Source organism: Emydura macquarii, unplaced genomic scaffold, assembly GCF_026122565.2.
Source record: "Emydura macquarii macquarii isolate MOO-44397 ecotype Brisbane River unplaced genomic scaffold, CSIRO-AGI_Emac_v2 contig_2897, whole genome shotgun sequence".
NCBI lineage: Eukaryota > Metazoa > Chordata > Testudines > Chelidae > Emydura > Emydura macquarii.
Window position 1 is genome coordinate 48,165,464 of NW_027133034.1, and position 12,140 is coordinate 48,177,603.

At 37.0% G+C, this 12,140-nt stretch overlaps 1 protein-coding gene across 3 annotated transcripts in view; it reads right to left on the reverse strand.

The window, feature by feature from the left end:
• Positions 1 to 368: 368 nt before the first annotated feature.
• The window catches only part of GFM2 (GTP dependent ribosome recycling factor mitochondrial 2), a 30,498-nt gene continuing 18,726 nt past the window's right edge, over positions 369 to 12,140 (reverse strand). For all 3 annotated transcript variants that reach the window (XM_067569108.1, XM_067569106.1, XM_067569107.1), the window contains 10 exons: positions 9,966 to 10,114; positions 8,726 to 8,866; positions 8,543 to 8,642; positions 7,921 to 8,110; positions 6,020 to 6,096; positions 5,278 to 5,416; positions 4,928 to 5,113; positions 4,011 to 4,126; positions 1,995 to 2,177; positions 369 to 1,540 (listed from right to left, as the gene is read on the reverse strand). In XM_067569108.1, the coding sequence (XP_067425209.1) occupies positions 1,412 to 1,540; positions 1,995 to 2,177; positions 4,011 to 4,126; positions 4,928 to 5,113; positions 5,278 to 5,416; positions 6,020 to 6,096; positions 7,921 to 8,110; positions 8,543 to 8,642; positions 8,726 to 8,866; positions 9,966 to 10,114 (1,410 nt within the window). In that variant the 3' untranslated portion in view covers positions 369 to 1,411. The remainder of the gene's footprint in view (positions 1,541 to 1,994; positions 2,178 to 4,010; positions 4,127 to 4,927; positions 5,114 to 5,277; positions 5,417 to 6,019; positions 6,097 to 7,920; positions 8,111 to 8,542; positions 8,643 to 8,725; positions 8,867 to 9,965; positions 10,115 to 12,140) is intronic.

Below are 12,140 nucleotides of genomic sequence, written 5' to 3' on the forward strand. Positions count from 1 at the left end.
TCATAGAAATTCTTCACTCTACCCTTCTTAAGCATGATAATCATGAGATGATTGGCAAACTATTTAGTAGTAGAGGACAACAGAACACAGCCCCTACTGTCTCAGAGCTTATAGTAAACTAGTGTTAAGTGGTAAAGGCAAGTTTTTTATATAAATTTGTGACTAAGGGATATGAACAGTATACATTTGATAAAGTACTTAGTCTATTACAGCTGTACAAGTGTGAGCAATACCAGCTTCTTCCAATGTACTCTGGATAGAGTTGGAGGAATGTTAGTTCATTATCCGTCTCTGCTCAATCCTTAGTCTACTACCTCAAATAACCCATCGGTTGCCAAGAAAACTGTAATGAGACTAAACAATTTCAGATAGACAAATACTGATCCACAGTGAGTCAGAGCTGTAAGGCTACATGACATACATTACCCTAACTCATTTAAGTTATTCCTGAGGGTCAAAGATTCTCATAATCCAGACTTTGGGTTTGTACTGAATGCTAAGAGTGGCAAGAATTCTTCCTTTGAATAAGTTTATTATTAGGCACAGATCGTTTGTGGAATGATCCTGCACTTAACCAACATTTCCTCCTTTCCTGCAAAGATTTTTGTCTTATACAACATTCTTTACTCTAACTTTTTAATCTAAATTTGTTTCATCCGTTAAACCATGATGTTTGAACTGTCCTGTTTGCTGTCTTGTTGTAGCCATGGTGGTCTCAGGACATTAGACACAAGGTGGGTGAGGTAATATAACTTACCGGACCAACTTCTGTTAGTGAAAGTCAGTCTTACACAGAATTCACTCACCTTGTGTCTCTGAGCAACTCTGTATAATACAACATTCTAACATTAAGACAAGTAATTCTTGTTTGCACAGCTTAAAATCCTTTAATGACAATAGCATCTTTCAATGTTCAGCTGAAGCTAAACCAACCGAAGATGCTGACTAGCCCAGCAGCCAATAGTTCATTTTTTATAAGTGAAATATTAACATTTTTAAAACAAGTTTTACTACATACTTAAGTGAGATAGTTCTGACATGATTCAGAAAGCCACATCACCTCTTGTGGGGGATTTGGAATGTTATCTTCTAGTAAGATATCTCCTAATAGTAGGCATGTGCAGTGTAGTACATAGAATATTATAGATCTCAACACAGTCAATTTTATTTCTCTCTCTAGTTCAACTCTCTGCATGCAAAAAAGGAAATTCCAGGATACCACAGCACTTTCATCTTTGGCATTTTCCATTTCCAGGGGAGAGTCATAGCACTTGTTACTTTAAGACAGCTCTAGCCCCACACTCTTTACCCCACCCATTTGGCAAAAAGAGGATATGTGACATACACTTCCTCTAATACAATTTTCTAGTGAGAATAAAACAGATCGTTGTTGTTGCATGGAGTAAAGTGGTCACACTAACCCACTCCTCTTCTGAAGCAGTGCACTTTGCTCTTGAATGTTCATGGCTTGGTAACGGGCTAGTTCCAGTGTAAAAGTTGCTGAGCCTGATGTTAAAGAGCGCAGAACTGTTGAGTAACCCTAGATAAAAACAAACCATATTTAAATGTAATTACTGTAATCAATCAGTTTAGGGTTGGGTGGAGATAAAGCTTTCTGCACTGGTTTAATTTATTACAGTGAGTCAGCTAGGGAGAAGACTATCACAAGCATAATCAAAAGTACAGTACCTCTTTAATAAATGCACTTTTTCACTAGGTGAAAGTGACAGCCAAAGTGAAATAACCATAGTCCCAATATTAAACAAAAGTGTTGGTGCAGCACACTATGAATGATGAGATTTTTCTTTCATAGCTGTATGAATCACACTATTTTCCACAGATCTAAATCCAGACTTTCAGCAAAATCAGAAATATCAGTTCCTGACTTCATCAAGTGAAAACAACTAAAAGAAGAGGGCTAGTATGTATCAAAAGATCAGAAAGGAGCAAGCACACTTTTTTGCTTTGCTTTCACTATTAACATGACCACATACCATCATTTCTGCTAACGGAACAGCTGCAACAACTACTTTGTTATCTTGACGACTCTGGATTTCCTGAATGCTGCCTCTCCTTTGCGCAAGGTCACCAAGCACTGCACTGAGATGATCTTCACACACTGTAATTTCCAGATTCATCAAGGGTTCCAGCATTTGTTTATGGGCTTTCTTCAAAGCCTAAAATTGAGAAGAAATAAATTATCCTTACTCCATTTTAAAATCAAAGTCTTCTAGGGTGTGGACCATTAATGAAACAAAGTTCTGTCTCACACCTTGGGATGTAGGGAATATATGTTCCTGTAGAGGGTATTAAATGAGAGAATGAACCTATACCACACTAAGTGTGTATACACACACCTCCCTTTCCCTACATATGAACCAGAGATGACAACAATTTATTACTAAGAGGCCTCAAGCCACGTCTCACCCCTAGCAGCAGTAGAAACCTATAATATGCCAGCACCAAGTGTTAGGAACAAAAGTATACAAATGTCAAGAATACCAGAATATGGTGACATGAAACTATGCCTATTGCAAGTTAATATGTTAAAAGAAAGGATACATCTGAAATGAAAGGCTTTAAAGCTTAAAAAAGCAAAACATTGTGAATTAATGGTACAGCACCTCACTTTGGAATAGGAGTAAGATTGACAGACGAGACCAAGGCTAAAGGGACAAAAATATTTTGATAGGGAAAAATGGAGGACATATAGGAGCTCAATTAAGCCAAGAACACAACTGACTTCACTCTATGCAACAAGCCATACGTTACATTGAATCTCCAATAATTAACTAATTCTGCCCAGAAGACACCTCACAAAATGGTAAGAATCGGTGTAAAAAAGTTGAGTATATTCCCACAGTGCAATCCGCAATAATCAGGGGGCTCTTGAAGGGGGTGTTAAAGAGTTTATTTCATTCCAATTGATTACACAATTTTATTTTATACAGTGCCTATCATACTTTTAGTAACTAAAATAGTTGGCAAAGTAATACGACTAGTGCTGTGACTTTAGATAAACATGTTATGCACTCAGCTTACAAAGAGTTTTAAGCACTGGAGCCAGTTTTACTGAGAATACACTGCAAAGCCCAAAACAAAAATTCTCATTTTCCAGCTGACAGTAACTGTAGCTGGCGAGTGGTACATGCCACTAAAGACAGCAAAGTGCACAAGTTCAATACAAAGTCAGAATTGATTTTTTTAAGATTAATAGGAAAGATTCTAATATGATATGTGACTTAGGCTATGTCTACACTGACGGCAGCTAAGTCGCCACCGTCAGATCTACTTATCTGGATCAACTGAGTGGTTAGTGAAGTCCTGCTCAGTCGATCCAGAAGTTGACATTATTAATCCACCCCCGCAAGTGGTGCAATGCAGTGAAGACGGCGTGCAGAAGAGAAGCACAGACGTCAACAGGAGTTACGCAAGTTCTTTGCGTACTTTGTGTAACTCCCATCGACTGCCGCCGAATCATGGAGGTAAGTGTAGACCAACCCTAAGTAATGTGCAGAGAAAGGAGAAGGTGCAAGGAACATACTCCAAGAAACTGATGGAAAGTAAAGATAGATAATGTAACGCTACATAAGAAGTAGTTATGTGTACGTTTTTAATCTGTGAAAAATCTACTGCAAAAGATCACAAAAACTGCCAACAGAACACATTGATAAAAGTCTGAGATAAAATGACTTCCAGATGTAGAGAAATTGGTGTTAATTTTCTAACCTGAAAGATTAAATGCTTATCTTGTACACCTTGAGGAGTTTAAATACTTTGGTGAAAACTATCTGGTGGAGGTGACCATCAAAATTCTGAAGGACATCAAACAAGGGGAAAAGGAAGTTTCAAGGCATTCCTTATGTTTTGAGCGTTGTATAATGTCTCTGAACAAGTAGTAAGTTTCACACCCTGCCAACTTCATAAAGGCTGGATTTTTGTCTAATTCACCAACTATCATACTTTCCCATGGAACTGCATTGTAGAATAGTTTTCTAGTTGCATTATACCTTTTGCATACAATGAGAAACACAAGCAGAAATCATAGTCAGGGAAGTTTCAGAGTGCATGGTCATGGAATACAGAGTCACTGCTACATCCTGAACTGGGAATCCCAGGAGTGGTCCTAGATAAAGAACATACGTTAGCATTTCAACGTGTCATGTCGTTTTTCATATTATTAAATCATGGGGAAAGTATTTTGGGATTAATGTGAAAGGTCTGACATCTTCTCTGACCTACTCAGTAGTTGTACTACTTGTCTTACTCCTTTCTCCAACCACCATTTCATCGCTGTCCAACTTTGCCAATAAGGGTAAATAGGCAAATCAGACATAACTTTGTGGTTTATCATCCTCCTTGGTAAACAGTATAAACAATATGTTTCAGAATTAGTTTAATGCTTTAAAAAAAAAAAAAAAAAAAAAAAAAGTCTAAATTGCAGTTAGGCAAATCTTTTTATTTTATACCTTCAGAGAATATAAAATATTTGAAAACCTACAAAACAAGTCAGATGATATAGTAAAACTATGGCATTTTCATGACTGCCTTCCACCCCACAGGTCAGTTCCATCACAACACCATTGTTTATGGAATGTCATAAGAATAATGCACTCAGGGGCATCATGTTGGATATGGAGTCAAATCAAAGTGGGGTTCAATATTGAGGTACTCAAAGGAAAAAAGTGGAGTTTTAAAAATATGCTCAATTCCCCCAAGTTTGAGTAAAAGCACATACTGTGGAAGTTGAGGGAATTTTGAAAATTTGCTTTTGCTCCTGTAATTTTAATAGTGCTACCATGATGCATTTTAGATTTCTGGCTACAAAGAAGCCCTCCTTGCCAATAGCACTCAGATCCTGTAATTTCTAACATTACATTTTATTCAAATACGTACAAAAATTTGATGATCATAATGGTTTCTTTACCTTGAAGATATGAACTATTAATTCCATTTTCTATAGCTTCTTCAAGGTCTTTCTGAAGTGGTTCCATGAAATTGTCAGCATATCCAATGATTGGTGTTACTGATGATCTCTCTCCTACACATGGTTTTACTCCCAGCTCTATGGTCACACAGTGCCGTTTATCTCCTATCGTTCTGTCCAATGTAGCTAGGGTAAGATGAAGCACATATCTGAGATACAGTTTATATGCCCCGCACTTCATCTAAAAGTTAATGTTAACTAGTCATGTCATTAGAAGACCATTTAAAAATGAGTAAGTGAACAAGTTGCAAGGACAGAAAACTAATATTCTCTGTATTCTTTCATTTTACCTGTGGCTTGGACCGAGTTTAGGATGGTTTCTCTATATGCTATCTGAAGAGGTCCTAGATAGGTTTCAATGCCATGTTCCCGTTTGATTCGGTCATGAATAATGTCAATGTGCAGCTCGCCCATGCCACAGAGAATAGTCTATTTAAAAAAGTGAAATAAAAAATTAAGTGAGAGAAAAGTAAACATGCCACACTTATGCTTATATGCAGACACAGATGGGAGCTTTTGGGATGCACTATTTACACTAGAAACTGGCTTATACATACTGTACTGTTTACATTTTAAGAAAGTTTTAAAGATTCTATAAAAAACCCATATAGTACAAGCGGGACCAAGAAAACTTTAAGAAGTATTGTTTTGAGTCACCTATCATATAAAACATTTAAGTAGAAATGGTCATTGTTGCTGCTGCTACTCCAAAAAAAGACATACTATATCAGTTTTGCAATTTAAAGACTGTTTGAACTTGCTTTTAGAGTTTAGAAAAAGAGAGGACTTAAGAAACATGCTATTTACAGAGCACAATCAAGGAAGGTGAGCTCACACTCTCTCTCAATAGGTTGTGTTCATAGGGTTTCATTTTAGTCTGATCTGACACACAGTGCCTAATGGATTTATAATACGAACAACATTTATAGGGCCTTTCACCAAAGGATAACAGAACACTAAAATAACTACTTATATAATAACTATAGGAATTAGGGAACTAAGTGTAAGTCAACAATGTATCAGCAGTCTTACTTGTCCAGTGTCAGGATCTATCTTCACTTTTAAACTTGGATCTTCACGTTGAAGGTAGTTCAATGCATTATCCAAGTCTATGTATAAATATTAAATATTGCTACATGTCAGAGAAGATTTTAGTAACTTGTTAGAACATAATTTCTAGCTATGAACAGTGATGTTAAGTGTTCACGCACAGGATCAGATCTTACCCTCAACAAGAATCAGTGGTATTGTAGGATCGAACAAGAAAAGATTTTAGCCTTAAATTCACACACTAGAAGTCAGCTCTAGGTCAGAGATAATTCTCAACCTCTGATTCTCTCCAATTATCTGAGGCATTTTATACCAGACAAAGTGCTCTGTTAACTGAAGAAGTTGGTTTCTTTATCTCATGCACAAAGCCAGCCTTTACGAGAAAAGTATAGAACCATAGTTTGCCTCATTTCAAAATAATGGATTCTTGACTCAGACAAGGTGTATTAAAGTAGAGTAGACTACTATTTACCATTAGTAGTACTATTTACCACTAGTAGTCTAGTCTACTTTATTACACCTTGTCTGAGTCAAGAATCCATTATTTTGAAATGAGGCAAACTATGGTTCTATACTTTTCTCGTAAAGGCTGGCTTTGTGACCTGTGATGGCACCTTTGATGGGGTGGGTTCTGAGTTACTACAAAGAATTCTTTCCAAGTGTCTGGCTGGTGAGTCTTGCCCATATGCTCAGAGGTTTAGCTGATGGCCATTATTTGGAGTCGGGATTTTTCACTTTCCTCTGTAGCATGGGGCACAGTTCACTTGCTGGTAGATTCTCTGTACCTTGAAGTCTTTACACCATGATTTGAGGACTTCAATAACTCAGTCATAGGTTAGGGGTCTATTACAGGAATGGGTAGGTGAGGTGCTGTGGTCTGCATTGTGCAGGTCAGACTAGATGATCATATTAGTCCCTTCTGACCTTAGAGTCTATGAGAACTGATTTACAAGTTTAAAAAAAACCACGCATTTTGTCAATGTCGTGTTTGGCACTTCTATAGCCCCTTAGAGAATCTGAAAGCATTTTATCAAGGTGGGTAAATATCCCCATTTTACAGATAAGGAAACAAGTACAAAGATTAAATGATTTGCCACTGGTTTCAACGTGAGTCAGCAGTGGAGTTCAGAATATAAACTAAGTCTTCTGACTCTCCGTCCTCTGCTCTAACTACTAGAAGGTAACAACTCCAAAAAAAGTAATGAACTAATAGCTTTGACTTGATTATGCACCTTACAATCTTTGGAAAAAACCTACAATCCAGAAGAATCCAGGAGACCAGATGGACATGCTACACGTTGTGATAGTCAACAAATCTAGGGCTAAGGAGAAAGAAAAGAGGGTTTCCAGAATCAAAGATCCAAAATTGCCCATCAAGTTCTATGAAAGATAAAAAGACCAGTGACAGTGTTCTGTGGATAAATTGTGGTAAGTGACTTCCAAACTCCTCAGCAGCAGAGATAAAGGCTACAGAGGGTGGTAGATAGGGCTGACTGGAGAAAGCACCTAGACTTGGATATGTACTTTCATTCAAACATATGGCACACACTACAATATCTTGCTCTCTCAGTCAGAGGCTGGATACCACAAACCTAATTGTGCAAGTGGCAATGGATGAGGGAAGAAAAAAATGCACCTCCCCCACCCTCCCAAACAAGGTAAGAACCAAATATCTAATCTTTACAGCTTCCGGCCAAAAAAATCATGAAAAGAATTTTAGCAAAGCATAATCAAATTATAAAACATAGCACTTACGCAAAATTATTAAGGGCCTTATTGTGTTACTGATCCACGCATGCAATTCACTGACTTCAACTGTATGTATATGCACAGATAAAGAGTACATATTAAGCTCTAAAACTGCTTAAGTAGCTGTGTGGTACCTCGCTGTTTGGCCATCGAAGGTGGTTCTATTGTACAAAAGAAGACTGGTTCGGGGACCTCTATGCCAGCCAATAAAAGGCTCTCCAGTTCACTATTACAGCCATGCTTTCTCCCAACCTCTCTTCCAGCTCGACGGGCTGCAGCCACAGCAGAGGCCTTTGATGAAACAATGGTGTCTCCTGTGGCACTCTATGCCAAACAGCAAATGACAAATCATGTTGTCTGCAAATAATTGTTTTCTTAACGCTCTTCATGATAAAAACTAAGTAATTACTATAGGTTCTTCTTCCATAATTAAATGAAAATCAAATTAAGAAGGATATCAGAAACTTTAATTCCATAGCTATCCATTCAGTATCAACTGAGTTTTTAGTAATAGTTTTTCTATATCAATGTGATTGTATTTTTAAGAGACATAACATACCACATACAGAAAACAGAGGAAATATATCAACTACATTTATTAAAAATTAATAACAGAAATCAAATGAATTTAAATATATTATACATTCAAAGCAAAAAATATTTAAAGCTAAAAGAAAATGTGATCTTGTATCTCTTATTTATGTGGTAAGGAGCTTTTCAAATAAACTCTCTTGAGAATCAAGTATCTTCCTTTACCTGTTTTAGCCCAACAGTGAGAGCAATATTGCCAGCCATTAGTGAAGATATTTCTATTTGCTGGTCAGCAAAAGGCAACAGAAGGCGACTCATTCTCTCTCTGCAAATGAATTACTCATGTTATCTACTACTCAAATAAAAATGTCAATGCTTCAATGAATATCACACTTCACTCTTACTCACGTGCAATTTTTGTTGATGTTATATACCGCTGATTGAGGTTTCAATGTGCCTGAGTAAATGCGAATAAAAACTAATGGCCCACGCTGTTTATCATGAAGAACTTTAAATGCCAGTGCACACAAGTCATCTTTGTACCACTGTCTGCAAAATATAAGCAACGAATCAGAACAGCAACAACCTCGGACAACTCATTAACGAAAAAAAACAAAAACAAAACAAAACAACAAAACAAATCCTAGTTTCAGTTTTAGCTACGTTTCCATTCATTTAGGATACTATATATTTGGTATTAATTGAGAGGCAGATTTAAAAAAAATTAACAGCATGTGCAAATTTGCACAATTGGGATTACTCTAGGTAGTCCCAATAATAGTAAAAATAGCTGTGCTGAAATATGACATAAATCAGTGGATATTAGAGATGTTCCCTATTGGGCTTTGCAGGGGTATGGTATACATTAGATACTTTTTGGGGGTGAAATTAAGAACAGAAGAGGGCTCATTCAAGGCCTTTTGTGCCATTTAAGCTCCGCAGGAAGGTCATTTTGGAGCACCTCAGGCTACTTCATAATAGTTGCAAGCCTATGATTGCTCCTATTAACAGCCAGCATGCACCAGTTCAACAGCATCAAACCTGGCAGACCATGAAATAATAATTCACATTTATAGTTTTTAAATGCACTTAGCTATGAAATAGTAGCAGTTTGCTCTGATAAATGCAGCTAAGGGCTGGGCTTTCCCACAACTTAAAAAAAAAAGAGTAACAGCAATAGAGAACTTTATAGGGAAGAGACCTAGATTTTATTTCCAGCTTCATTGCCAACATGCTGCGTAACCTTGGCAAGTCACCTAACCTGTTGGTGTTTCAGTTTCTCCACCTACAAAATGGAGAATAATATTTACCCACCTTTGTAAAACTCCTGGAACCTCAAATGAAAGGTGGTTTACAAATGTAAATTATAATTAAATAACAGGTTTTGCAGTCAAAAATATACACACATGCTTTGGATAGTACTGGCTAAGTAGCTCCAGTACTCCAGTATATTTTTATGACTGCACATCTTAGTGTTATTCCCTGTGTAAAACAGCATTTCTACTGGATAAAAAACCTCAGTAAATACTTTTAAAAATATATCCTGATTGTTTATGATTTCCAAAAATTCTACATTTTCTCCTTGTAATTTCACCAATTCATTTTCCCAAAAAGTTGTTAAATTGCTTTATCATCTCATTACACTTACAGAAAGTCATAGGAACGCTCGTTAGGTGCAGGTAAGTACAAAGCAATGGCATCCAGTAAAGGCTGTACTCCTTTATTCTTCAGTGCGCTTCCACAGAACACAGGTACTGCCTTCTGTGCCAGTGTTACTCTACGTACAGCAGACTGTAACTGCAGAAGGAGAGAAGAGTACTTTCAATTTAGGTATTTATGATTTAGCCTTTTTTAAGAAAAATTTTAATACAAGGAAGCGGTGAGGAAAATTAGGGCACAATTCCAGAAACCCTCCACACATGGGCCTTTCACTGATTTGAATGGGAGTTTTTCCTCTGAGGGCTCGCAGAAACGTGTATAATTTGTAATAACTGTAGATTACAAATCAGGTGGTTTCAGGATGGATAAAAAAAATCACGATTTTAAAAAATCCTATTCAAAATTTAAATGATTTCTTAATTTAAATCAGTTTTTTTTATTCACATATGTTAGTTCTTTATTATGTTCCCATTTAATAGTCTTAAATTGCTGAAATTGATGTTTTTTACTTGTTTCTTTACTTTCCTATTGTTAGAATTTCAGATAGAGATTTTTTTTTCCAAGGAATTTCATAGTAAAAGTGCTCATCTATCCTGAAAAAAACCCAGTCAAAGACCATTATTATAGCCTTACTGTGAGAGCACCACAAACTCAAACACAAAATTGACATGCAAATGGCCCAATACTGTATTTGCAACCAAAAATACGTCAGGAGATCATGACTTCAACAAATGAAGAAAACTGAAATGCTTCAGACAGGTTACTTGCCTCCATCAGTGTTTGTATTTGAAATTAATAGGACTTGTGCTCCTGAGTCACATAGGGTACGACTATCCAGCAAAAAAGAAATCCATGCAGCAAGTCTTACAGCCTGGATCAACTGACTACAGGAAAATGAACCCTATTTGCAAGGTCTTGGAGCCCATTCTCCAACTTGAGTGTCTACATGGCTATTTTTACCCCCATAGGAGTTGACCTAGGCTCTGAAACTTGCTGCTGTGGGTCTTTGTTTGCTGTGTAGACATACCGGTAGGTGCTTTTGAAAACCTCACCCGCAGATGTCTAAATATGGGCTTAGGAGCCTAACTTTAGACTCCTGTTCACAATTACTTAGGATATGTCTATACTGACGGTGGCAAAGTTACCACCGTCAGATCGACCTTTCTTGGATTGATTGAGCGGTCAGTGAAGACACGTTCAATCAATCCAGAAGTCGATGCTGTAAAACCACCCCCTTAAGTGGCACAGTGCAGTGAAGACACCACGCAGAAGGGAAGCACAGCTGGTGACGGGAGTTACGCAAGCTACTCTTACGCAAGTAACTCCCGTCAACTGCCGCCGAATCGCCAGGTAAGTGTAGACCAGGCCTTAGTGAAAATCTAAATAACTTTTCCATATGAACTATGAAACAATTTAATGTGGCAAAGATTTTTGGGGAAAAAAGTTGTTTTTAAAAAATACAATTTTAGCTCCTGCTGCTGCAAACACCTACATACATAAGTAACTCCAAACAGATGAGAAGTCCTACTGAATCAATGGGGCATTTGTATGAGCAAAACCGTACCTGGTTAAGTGTTTACAGCGTTAGGGCTTTGATTTTCAATATTTCACTTTTTGCCTATCGCAGTTTTATAAGCCCCAGTAAGATACCGTTCACCAGCAGTGGCTTTAAAAAAAATCCAGAGTTTATAATATAATGTAGTTCATTATAAATTTTAATCTAATCTAAAGTTACAACAGCACAAATTTTCAAATAAAGCTAATTTTATTTTTACTACAAAGCCTCAACCTGTTTTTTGCCCGGATATTAAAATAAAAATCAAACGATCTTGATTTAAATTTTCTCCACCCTCGCTGGTTTTGATTTTAACAATTAACCTTTCTGTTGGAATGTAAGTTATAACTGATAATACCATGTCCCACATTTTAACTGCTTTCCTTACATTTTAAAGGGTACCATGGGTCTATATTTGATTCTGGAAGGTTAGAGTATTTCAAACTACTGTGACTGCAGCTGTACAAAACTCACATTGGTGTAATAACACTGTGCAAAAATAGTAGCCTCCTCCAAGAGCCTGATCCAAAACCCATTGAAGTCTTTCCTCGGACTGCAATGGGCTATGGATCAGACCATAAAACAACTCCATGTTTAAGTGCTGCAACA